General features: G+C 35.1%; 1 protein-coding gene across 1 annotated transcript in view; it reads right to left on the bottom strand.

Moving 5' to 3' along the window:
* Positions 1-12,127, bottom strand: part of RASA1 (RAS p21 protein activator 1) — a 45,503-nt gene that overhangs the window by 10,513 nt on the left and 22,863 nt on the right. The window contains exons 10-16 of the mRNA XM_058823235.1: positions 11,521-11,641; positions 8,761-8,917; positions 7,864-7,951; positions 5,689-5,766; positions 4,463-4,620; positions 4,101-4,177; positions 73-245 (exon numbers count right to left, since the gene is read on the bottom strand). Of these exons, the coding sequence (XP_058679218.1) occupies positions 73-245; positions 4,101-4,177; positions 4,463-4,620; positions 5,689-5,766; positions 7,864-7,951; positions 8,761-8,917; positions 11,521-11,641 (852 nt within the window). The remainder of the gene's footprint in view (positions 1-72; positions 246-4,100; positions 4,178-4,462; positions 4,621-5,688; positions 5,767-7,863; positions 7,952-8,760; positions 8,918-11,520; positions 11,642-12,127) is intronic.

Genomic DNA, 12,127 nt, shown 5'->3' with positions numbered 1-12,127 from the left:
CTCTCAACTACTGAAAAATATTAGTTTTGACAGATAAACCAGATAAATGGATGGTTAAACTTAAGTTCATACCTCTTTAAACTCATTGTATTCTTCTTCTGGCATGATCTTCTCCATGGAATATCGCGCTCGAACACGCAAAGATCCTGGCTCAATACCCTTTAATGGTACATAGGAACTGAGTTGAAACCACTCATCTGTTGCATGTCCTTTTTGTAATCGGCTTAATTGGCAACGCATGAACACTTTAAGGAAAAAAAAAGCATTGTTCAGGTAGGTTATCTCCACCAAAATAAATGCTACTATTAAATAAAAAATGGTTTTATTTTTAACATATCATCTTATTTCAGGAAAAAAATACCAGAAAGAGTAAACAAAAAGTTTTTTATCAATATATGAATGGATTCATTCTCTCTTCAATGGCTTAACAGTGTCCTGTAAGCTGAAGAAAAAATACATGGCAATCTGTAAAAAAATGCCACATGAATACTGACATGGCTTTCCTTGTAACATCCAAGTAGGATGCAAATCCAGATAGCAGAAACTAAAATACAGGTTAAATCTTTAGAGTTCACTACTCCCTTTCCAGCCTTGCACTGACACCATGATCAGGATCTGCTCCTGTTTACGATTAAGAGTGCTCCTATAGTATTCCCAAACACTGACATATGTTTTACTTTTATAGTAACTCTAGTCTAAGTAATAGTTTATGCATATTATGTTAAAAAAAGTGTTCCCAAGTACTTGCTGACTAGATAATGAAAGTCAGCTCAAGAATAGCCAAATCATTAACTGGTGATGATGCTACGCTAAAATTGCCAAGCAATGACCTGTACTGCAGCTGAAGTCTGGTGCAGCAGCTGGCTAGCCAGCTACAGCAGCTGGGGGGGAAGACAGGCCCATCAAGAGCAGGAATGTGCTCCCTAGTGGAGGGGTGTTCCCCACAAAGAAAGGGCCAGGCACTTGCAGAGGCAACAATGTGCCTCTGAAACACTCACCATGCTCCAAGACGAGTCCACAAGTAGTTTTACATTTAGCCTACCAGTCTGCCCCTCTCAAACACCTTCTCTTTCCATGAGAAAGGTTATTTGCTTTTACTTTCCGCACATGAAAAAAACAAATCCATAAAACCAAGAGCTTATTTTTTTTACATTTCTGCAAAGCCAGTACACACTGTCCACAGTTCCAGCAGATTGTCCCAGTGTTGCAATACATAGCAGGATAATATTTAATACTGGAAAAGAAGTAGATTATATTTATAATGCCTCATTCAGGACAATCCTGCTGCCTATTTCATAGTCTTTGGAGCTGATGAACTAATAAAAGTTCATGCATTTATATCAGTCAGCATGAAAAACAACCCATCACCACCTGCTATTTATCACCAGTGCAGATGGAATGTGATAAGCCTATATAATAAATTTACTTTCTTATCATACTTCTCCCTGGCATCAAAACTCAGTATCCACAACTAAGCAATGTGCTCTTCTTCTTATTTGCTTGCACATATAAAGCACATGTACCACAGTGAGACAAATGGTGAATGAACTACTAGAATAAGCTGATGATTTAGTTTTTCCCTGTGGTTATTGTAGCACTTCATAGCTATAATATAAATAATATGACTTGACTTTGATTTAAAAAAAATCATACCAAATATCTGTACAAGTACTGCAGAATAGTTATCAAAATTTATATTAAATTACTTTGAAGTAGGAAGACTTTTTTCCTGTTTATAATGTTACATTGAATTGGTAGGCTCCTTTCAGTAAGAGATTTCTATCAATATGAATTAACTTGAAATTAACCACCGCAGTGCAAAACCAAACCAGAATCTCCAGGTCAACACCTTATAGTATTGTCCTTTGAAACCTACAAATTCAACTGTCAATAGTAACAGACGAAAGTCTACTAGTAAATTCTAAGACTTTGGATTTTTCAAGCCATATTATATATTTTTTTGAGTAAGTCCTTAAGTAATTTACAGTTAGAGAAACAGAAAAAAAAAGTTAATGTAATTGATGCAATTGTTGCTGAACTGTTTAGTATAATTTCTGACTATGTGGAATGCTTAAAAAAATCCAAAGTAACTACAGAACATTCATAATAGACAAACTTCAATGTAATGACCTGAAAACTCAAGAAATATTGTAAAATACTGAAAAAGATAGTCTTCATTCATGTGTTACTTTGGTATTTAGGTTTTGTGTGTTACAATGAAGGAACAAAGCAGTGAATCCAACAATTACATTTTGGACCTTTAATCTGCATTAGATGGAAGGAAAAGCAAGCAGAAAAGGTGAGTTAACCCAATTAATAACTGGCAAGATGAATAGCATCAGCTGTACAGGACTGCCACTTCATAGCATTCCACAAGTAACATCTGTGGCTGAAAAGGAAAGGAAAGATGGTTGGTTAAGGAAAGGAACCAGTTATCTTGCTTTTGAAGAGTTACAGGTTTATTCTGGCAGTGCAACACAGTGTATGTCAGAGAAAATGTGGTTTAACTCATTTTACCCCAATGAACTTCACATACTTCACAGGGCTCAGGATGTAAGCAGAGGTGTATGTTCATTCAAGTTGACTTAGTGTAATCTTTATATCAAAATGAAAGAGTTATGCTGGATTATGCTTATGCTGTAAGAATGTAGATAACTGCAGTAAAGAAATTCAGCCAATCCTGCCCCTGAACTAGAACACGAAGCCTTCCATCACCTGAATACACAAAACTAACGGCATCTCCTTAATCAGGACAGAAAGGAGGAAACTACAAAAATACTTTCAAAGAAACTACTGAAGTATCCCTCTCAAGAACTACCCTTTTAAGGTTCTTTTCCTAGCCAAGGCTTAGACAGGTAATCAGTTTTCCAGCTCAAATTAATTCAAGACCAAGTTCACAACTGCATTTATAGCTCCTTAGTCTGTCAGAGAGAATGTACCTTTATTCCTCCTGCTATGCAGAAACTTTTCTAGTGAGAGAAGGAGAAAGAGATCTGAAATTGAATCAGGTTCTGCAAGACCATGCAAAATGAGTTGTAAATAGCTACTTTGGCTAAGGTTTCCCTACAGATCTTAATAAACCCCAGAAAACCAAAAATCAGTAAATTAGCTCTGGTGTAAGTTACAGACCAGTAACACAATATATGCAAAGTGAAAACAATTGCACTAGATTATATATACTCTGACTGACTTGGAACAGACAGCTTGGAACATAATAGAAAAAAATCCTGGAACAAATGTCAAGAGGACCTGGAGAGCCATCCTGCCCTGCAAGGAGCAAACAGGGGGCACAGGGCTGAATCTGCCCCAGAACAAGCATATTGGGAAAGAAGATACAGTGAAAGGGGGAGGGGGGGGGGGGAAACTACAAAAAGAGAAAAAGAAACCTAAAATTATTGTGTAGGAAGACACCTGACCTAGAAAAAAATTCTACCTAACAGCTTCAAATTCACACTCTTCAAACTCTTCTTTTTTTTACTGGAACAGAAAGCCACATTAAAGAAGCACTGATCTGGCTAATACAAGGAGAAGAAAATACAGATCCTTTTCCATTCAAAGTGATACTAAGATAACCTCAGATTTAAGCCAAAGTGTGGTAATAAGGGAAGAAAACAGATGGGGTAAAATGGAAAGAGAAAAAGGAAAGGTTTCTTCAGAAGCTGCCAAGATTATATTTTTAATAAAGAATTGCATCTTTCCCTGTCTCATAGGAAGCAATCAAAAACCTGAAAAGAAATTCCATGTAGTCAGATTCCATGGAAGTTAACATTTTATGGAGCAGACTAATAAAGAAAATTTCTCTTTGCTCTTGCTTTTTGATAAGCACATTCATTTTCTAGCAGTAGTTACCATAGCAGCAAAACTATGTCAGCCATACAGGACTAGAGCATAGAGCATTTTATGACTAAAATCAGTGAAAGTTCTCATTATAAAAACATTAATGGAAAACCAGTACCAGACATCAAAAACATACACAGGCAGTATGGTGAACATAAAAGCCTACTTAATTCTCTTGTGACAACCCTTAACAAAAGCAATGATAACCACACAAAGTATCCATTGTTGTAATGTATAAGCATCTTTTACCAAAAAATACTTACATATATCTGGATCTTTACTTTTCTTTGTTTTGTTACTAAGACTTATCTCAAATCTATTAATATCAGATGAAAGATCACTAGGAGAAAAGAGAGAGAGCCTTAATTAATACTATACATGGCTGGCATTTAAGCTTTTCCTAATTTCATTTCAATCCCCAGTTATCATTATCAGTGACTTAAATAAGCAAACATAGGTACCTACAGAAAATTCTGCCCATGCAGAATTTGTCTGAAATTGCTGCTGTATAAGCACATATACAGTATTTTTTAAAATACTATAAAATTATAAACAAGTGTTAAGAATCTTAAATCCAACACAAACTGAAAGTGAAATTCACTAATTCAAGATAATTAAAACTTACTCAAAGACAAATTCTTCAGACCACACAGGGTTCTGTCCTTCCCTGATGTGTGTTTTTGCTACTTGGACACTGTTCAGGTAGATGTTACAATATGGATTTGTAAAATGCTTTACTGGGAGTGTATGAGCTTCTTCTACATGCAAAATGAGACTGCTGACCTGAAAAAAACAAAAATTTATTTTTTTGTTGCTGAAATACAAGGCACATTAATGAATTATTTTAATCCTCTATGCAGAGGCTAATGTGAATACGGAATACCAAACTCCTTATAAGAGCAGTACAGACCAAATGTACTGGAACATTTTAAGAAGCACAAGGAACAAAGTAAGAGTAACTCAAATAACTAATGAAAACAAATATTCCGACCCATGTTTTTAAGGCATCTTGGAGTTACTGAAATGGAAGACTGGCACTTTGAGTAAGAACCATGAACAATTCCAAATACCGTGGATTATTGTTTGGTGCTTTCCCAACAGAAATTCTCTTGTGCAACACATTATATTGTATTCTTCTATGCAGATAAACACTGTCTTTGCTTCTTGAAGAAAAGAATTCCCTTTTTGTTTGGCTTTTGCACCCTGAAGCTCCCAACTGCACCTGTCACTTTATCTGTAAATTCACCTAATTTAGTTCACTTATTTAGAAGTATCCAAATTTCTTTAATGTTCACAACCAAACAGTTGTGGTTTATTACTTTTTACTCACCGTTTTATTCCATTCTCTACTGCCTGTAACAAGCAATGACATTCAATGTTCCTCAGATTAAATAATATCAGAAATTCTTAAAGTATTTCCCTGTTATGCTCCAATCATTACAGACATAGCTATTTAAGACTGATTGCCCTCTCTCTCTGAAGAAATTCTGGCATTTATTTTCAAGACACCAACAGAAATTAAGACACAAGCTTGGCTCAGCATGTATTTGTTACATAAAATGAGTATCATTAGTTAAATAACATGTATTTACATGTAACTAAAATGTAAATAATGGGTATTTTATGTATGTGTAATATAATTTTTTTTCACATTTTTTGTTGACATGTTGTATGAATTTTTTTTAATTTCCCATGTGAGGCATATTCAAAAAGCTGCTGACTTCTTTAGACTTTTATTTAGGATTTGCTACTGTTGAATGGAGAAATCCTGAGACTTATTAATATCATTTTGCACAGAGGAGGCAAAATACTCCTCCACATGCACCTCCAACCCCACAATATCAGCTTCACCTGACGCAGACGTTTATTTGATGTTCCTGGACTGGATTTTCTTAAACTGCAAAACACCTGCAGAGCTTTCATCCAGTCCTAAGAGAGAAGGATGCAGAAGAATGTAATGAAAACCAAGTCAGATACAGCTTCTTGCAGTGGAACAGACATATCTGTATAAAGTATCTGAATTTTCCCTTTACCTTGGCATAACCTACGTTTTCTGTAATTCCACAGTACGAAAGACTGAATATTAAAGCAAATTTATTATCATTACTAAGCAAAACCTCATAAAGAATTTGCAAATCTGAACCATCTTCTCTTTCAGTATTATCAAGCATTACTAATGGATATACAGCGTGACCTTTGCCAATTTCCCAGTGCAGTGATACTACAAGAAGTTACAAATTGTATATAAAATTAAGAAAAAGTTGTTTACTTCTGAGAAAATTGCATTCAACAAGCCAAACAGGTCTGATTATTCTCTCCAGTAGTCCCATATGGCAGTCATAACACTGTATACTTCAAACAAAGACTGAACAATTAACAGAGAAATACAGAGCATATATTCAACATTCTCCAGTTTGTCTTCGGAAGGTGGAAGACGTATTATAGCCTCATTCACTAGTTACTGTCTTCCCAACCATTAAATCCTGTACATTTCTTGCAAAGCACAAAATTTAGGTTTTGACCAACAGTCTTCTCTTCAGTCAGTATCTCAAAGATATGCTATCTACTCTCAAAGTACTGTTTAACAATGTCATTAAAACCCCCACAATACTGCTTCACTCATTCTTCACAGCATCTTCCGCATCTTAAAAATACAGAAATATGTACTGCATCTATTCTCAGTTTTGTGAGTTAGGCTTCAGTTTTCAAATCCTTCCAAGGAAAAGCTTTCAGCTACACCCCACCAAGTTTCTATTTTTCTATGAAATTATAGAAGTAAAGAAAGCTGAGTTTTCTCAGCTTTGTTATCTCTTTGTAAAGTTTTCTGGGCCAAAACCATATTATAAAGAAATCTGAAACAACTGTGTTCTGTATAAACACAGTGAACAGCTTGTTAAGCAGTTTCAAAATCAAATTAAACCAAATGTTCAGGAAACAAAACAGGACATTCTATCTTCTACACATTCTTAATTACTTTACTTTTTTGAAAACAAAAGATTTTACAGATATGACAAAAATTAAGAAGCGTGGAATTTAATTTATATATTCTCAATTATGATACAGCATACTGTCTCTCAAAGTCAATACACTGACAATTGCATGATGAATTCCACTACATAATTCTTATGTCATCTCTCCAAATTTAACAATTTGCATTAACAATTTTTAATAATTGGCATTAATTTAAAAAGAAAATCTGTGTTTTCCTTTATACACAGAACATAAAAAATAATATATAGACTTCATGCTCTGGTGAATACAGTCTGAGTGCTCTAAAAAGCTTTCATGTCATTCAAATAACATCAAATGCAAACCTTGACTTCTAATGCAATGCATACATCAGAGCTGTGAACTTGCAGAGCTTAAAACTTAAAGAAGAACACTCTATCATTTTAGATACAATCTACTGGTAAAATCATTTCTCTGAAGTAAGCTTCTATCCCACAATTCCTAATCAGTGAACATAACTGTTAAGAGAGCTAGTAACTAAAGACACCACATAAACCCAGAAAATCTTACTCTGTGCACCATCAGGGCCAAAGACTATGCATGACTACCAGTTTATATACATGGCAAATGACTGGAAAAGACAGTTCTATGCACTTTGGCCACACATACATGCATTAGCATTTTATTTATTTCACTCTGAAGTAAAACTCTAACTTACTGTGCTGTGTTTTATAGCACGGAAAAGACCTGGAGAGTAAATTTTTTCTTCTGAATTGAACTATGTCAAAAACCATGTATGTTCTCCAGAAAGAGGTAACAGAAAGTAATGGAAGTTCTGCACATGGGGCCTGACTGGAATTTGTCAAAACCAAAACCCTGAAGAACAGGTAATACAGGTGCTGGATTTTCAGCACCAACCTTCCCCCTCAGAGATCTGCTACCAGTTAATTTTAACACCTGCTGTGTAACGACTAAATATTTGAGATATATTTGCTTCCTGCTTCAGAAGGGAACATCACTGAACAACACAAGATTTAAAGTTACTTTTTTTAAAACGTAGCAAATAAAAGCTCTCACCTGTGCTTGCTCTGGAGTTTCGCCTGCAAAGTAAAAGATGTAATGCTCTTCACTAAAGTGCTGAACTACTATCTGAAAACAGTTTGGCCTTAAAAATAAAAAAAAAGGAAAACAAAAATTAAGTTTAATTAATCTTCACATATTAACAGACACCTTCACTTAATCTGTGCCAAAACAAAGTTTACACTGAAGTAACAGATTTCTCCTGTTTGTCTGTAAGACGCATTGAATAACTGCATCAATGTTTGTTCATCTACACGTTACCATCACAAATGGAAAGACTTCCAACAAGATTTATCAGATCTTCAAAAACTGCATTTTGGTTCTGAATGTATTGTGTCATTTTAAGAAAACTACAGTACATGCAACCTGCTTCAGAACACTGACACATTTTTAGAATGGTGTGTACTGAACAAGCATGTATGCTGGCTTACAGTTAAGGCAAAAAAACCAGCCATCTCAAACCACTTGTGAACTCTCTATTCCTAGAGAGTTTAAAAGCAGTGGAAGTTCAGCACTTTTTCACAACCAGTTAATCATACATAAAGGATTTTTCTTTCAAGAAACAGTATTAACCTAAGGAATCCCCTATATGAATGTGTCCCACAGCTCTTATGACCAGCAAGATGTGTACTAGATCATACTCAAAACACTTGAGTGTGTAAGTAACTCTGAGTATAGTAACTGTGCAAAAACAATCTTTGAGGATGTTTACTTATATGAACTAGTATAATACAAACAAAGTACTTGTTTTTAAACAGAAAAGAACCCACAGACTTCTAACAAAGTTAGCTTTCAAATACCTACCAAAATAATGTAGAACTTTTCGAATTAACAAAAATTCTTTATCTCATTAACTCTTGGTGCAATAGGATTAAAAAAACCCCAATGTCCTACCTGCCAAATAAACTGTCATGTACTCCATAGACAGAACACACACTAAGATCTATTAGTCCTTTGGGTTTTGTGGCTCGTTTTTCACTTTCAAAATAAATAAGCTGGGCATCATTTCCCTCTAATATAAAGTACAAGTTTTTCCATCTCTTTCCTTTACCTGCACAAGAATCAAGCAAATAGTTATAATACTGTCTAAAACAACATGTAAATTTTGTAAATTAAGAAAACAGAAGAGGGCAGTAAAGCTTCTGTCAAATTCCAAAGAGAAGAACAATGTACAGATAATCACACTTGAGTTATAACATCAGTATACGCATTCCGTTTTATACAACATGTAACTAAAACCAGATCCTCTTCACAGATGCAGGTAGAGTTGCAAAAGATTCTTCAAACATCCTCAGTGCTTTCAACAATATTATGAAAGCGCATATGAGTTGCCCCAACAATGAGCTCCTCTCAGCGTTATGCCTGTATCTATACAGATTGCAAATAGCGACAATGTGGACCCCATTCATTAGATTTTTTTTTTTAAGAAATGGACTCAACATTAGAAAGCTGCTCCTAAACTCTGACCATTGATTGCATTACAATACCTTACAACATACAGCTGAAGAACAGAAATGGAAATATTTTATATGCAAACTTAAATCAGACTCAACCTGCAAGCACAACCATATGTAAGAATTTGGCAGGTTCCACTTGCTGCAGAGAAAGGTTCTTTGAATTACAGTGGATTAGGAGCATTCTGCAACAAATTAATGCTTAAATCAGAGCACCATTTAGAAAAAACTTTCAGCCTTTATTTCACATTTCAATCATCATAAATCCACTGGGGTCTCAATAAACTAGTAGCAAAATTGTTTTCAAAATACAAATTTAACACTCATTTATTATACTATGACTCCTAGGTGGAAGAGTGATTTTATTGCATTTAGTTCATTAACACTATGTGCATCCTTCTACAAGACTGTATTCTAATTTGCCTCTTTTAGCCTAATTTTTCCAAGCCATTCCCATTTCATTCCTTATTCCATTGCATCTCTCTACACCTCTCAGAATAAACCTTCTCAATAAATGAGATGCTTCCCTTTTTCTGTTCAGACGGTATAGTTTGGAGTGGTTTGGGGTTTTTTAATGTCTCTTGTATTAGGCTATAGGTAAACTCATACCTTCTTTCTTGCATTTGGTCACTATCCAGATTACCACCTGTAAATTATCCTTCTTGTCATTTGCAGAAATCTTGTTATTGATATCGTTTTTCTGCATCCATTATTGCTGATTTTTCCAAAAAGTAGAAATATAACACTCGGCAAGGGACCAGCTTCCTCAAAACTTCAAAGACTTGTTCAATGGAAACTCTTCAAGGTAATACTGAACGTTACACTGAAATAAGTCAAGCTGTCAGCTTTTAATGTGCTTATTGCATGCTATGCTGTGTTAGCATTAGAACCCTAAAAAGTCACTATAACCTTTGTATGGCAGACTGTGCATATTAAATTTAAGATTGAAAACATACAACCTGACTTGGAATAACAAAATTAAACCAACTGTTTTCTGCAGTGAATGTACAGATTTACACTATTCTAGCTCTCTCAAACCTTTATCAGCTAGAACTTAGTGACTTCAACATTAAATACAAGCACTTTACGAAAATATATTTCATTTCATGATTTTGAATGCTACCTTTGACAAGGACGCCTAGTTTCTATGCTGTGCTGATTTTTTCCGAACTGTCAACCTAAATTTTCATACTGCATGTAATTTCATGTATCACATTGTCCTACTCATCTACTACTTAAGGAAAGAGATCCTTCACACTCCTTACACACTTTCTAGAACCTTTTGCCCGCTTCAATTTCTCCCTTTCTAGTACTGCTAAATTCATTAAACTCAGCTAGAAGGTGTTGATCTCTGCCCTCTAGTGACCAACACTTGGGCACAAGGAAATGGAACAAAGTTGATGCAGGGAAATTTCAGATTAGACCTTAGGAAAAAGTTCTTCACTGAGAAGATGGCTATTGTTGGGATTTTTAAAATTAGAGAGTTTTGAGAAAGTGGTTAAAAAAGCAGGCCTCAGACAGCAGACTTCTGAACACTGCTAATACAGGGAAAAATTTTCTAAGCAGTAGAGCACAAGTGAGTAGAACAATAAGCTCCTGGGATCTGTCTTCATAGGTTGCAACAAGGTTGTTTAATGTATATCTTCAGAAGGTTAGTATGAATGAGTTTCTGTGCTTTGTCTCTCCTCAACGAGCTATTGTGTTAGAAAACAAGTCCCTATTGTGTTAACTACCCTTACGTGTGTTTCATATGATTGAATTATTGTCAATATGTTTTGCTCTATGTGTGATTAGCTGAAACCTAAGGTGAGATGGCTTTATGCTACCATGTAACATGATGTTTCTTTAGCATTCTATCTGAATCACAGAGCTGCGAACGTACTGTCTCCATTGTCCTAACAATGTACTGAGACTGATGTGTGAAATAAACAGCTCACGATTGTCCCGTCTCCGTTCGTGCTTGTAAATAGTTTGCTGACAGCAAAAGCTGGTCCTTAGAAAAGGGTATGCAGGAAATGCTCACAGCCTGTCAGGGTTTAAGGAGTGTCCAGATAATACTCTTAGTCATGTGGTTTAGTTTCCAGCAGACCTGCGCATGATCTTTATGACTCCCGGCCAGTTTAAGATACTGCATGATTCTATGATCCTTATTTGCTTTTTGTTTTCCTTTAAAGGAATAATAGAGGCAAACATAACTCACTTTTTTTCAGAAGATAACCTTTTTTGACAATATTTTTATAAAAAGCATCCTTTGTTTTCCGACGAATTGTATTGTAGATTTCTTTTCCGTCCACTGTATCATTAAGTACTTGTTCTTGGTGCTAGAAAACATGTCAGAAAAACATACTTTAAGCTCAGAAATTGCCAACTATGAAGTTGCAATCAGGATCATCTTACTGAATGCTACCTAACTCATTACTATTGTTCTCTCATGCATTTAACTAAAGCATTCATTTTTCATACAATACACATGCTAGAAATGTATTATAACTCTCCATATTTTCCAAACTCAAAGAAAATAGGGGTTTTCAATACAGACAATCTTCTACAAAGTAAGTCTTCTCCATGTAAAAATAAAAAACATGATGTTTCACCGTGATTTCACTGTGTTAAAATTTATGCTAGTCTTTGAAGATTTATCTAGCTTGTAACTGTCTTCTACCAAAGCTCAGAGGCCTGACATATCATGGATAAACTCTGTAGCAACAAAAATGGTGCAGATCATAATTAAAACAGACTCAAAGTGGCACAGTCCCCCATTAATCTCTTTAGAACTCACATGTTGTAACTGAGCAGAATTCAGGACA

This window comes from Ammospiza caudacuta, chromosome Z (genome assembly GCF_027887145.1).
Source record: "Ammospiza caudacuta isolate bAmmCau1 chromosome Z, bAmmCau1.pri, whole genome shotgun sequence".
Taxonomy (NCBI): Eukaryota; Metazoa; Chordata; class Aves; order Passeriformes; family Passerellidae; genus Ammospiza; species Ammospiza caudacuta.
This window is presented reverse-complemented; position numbering and strand designations above follow the sequence as displayed.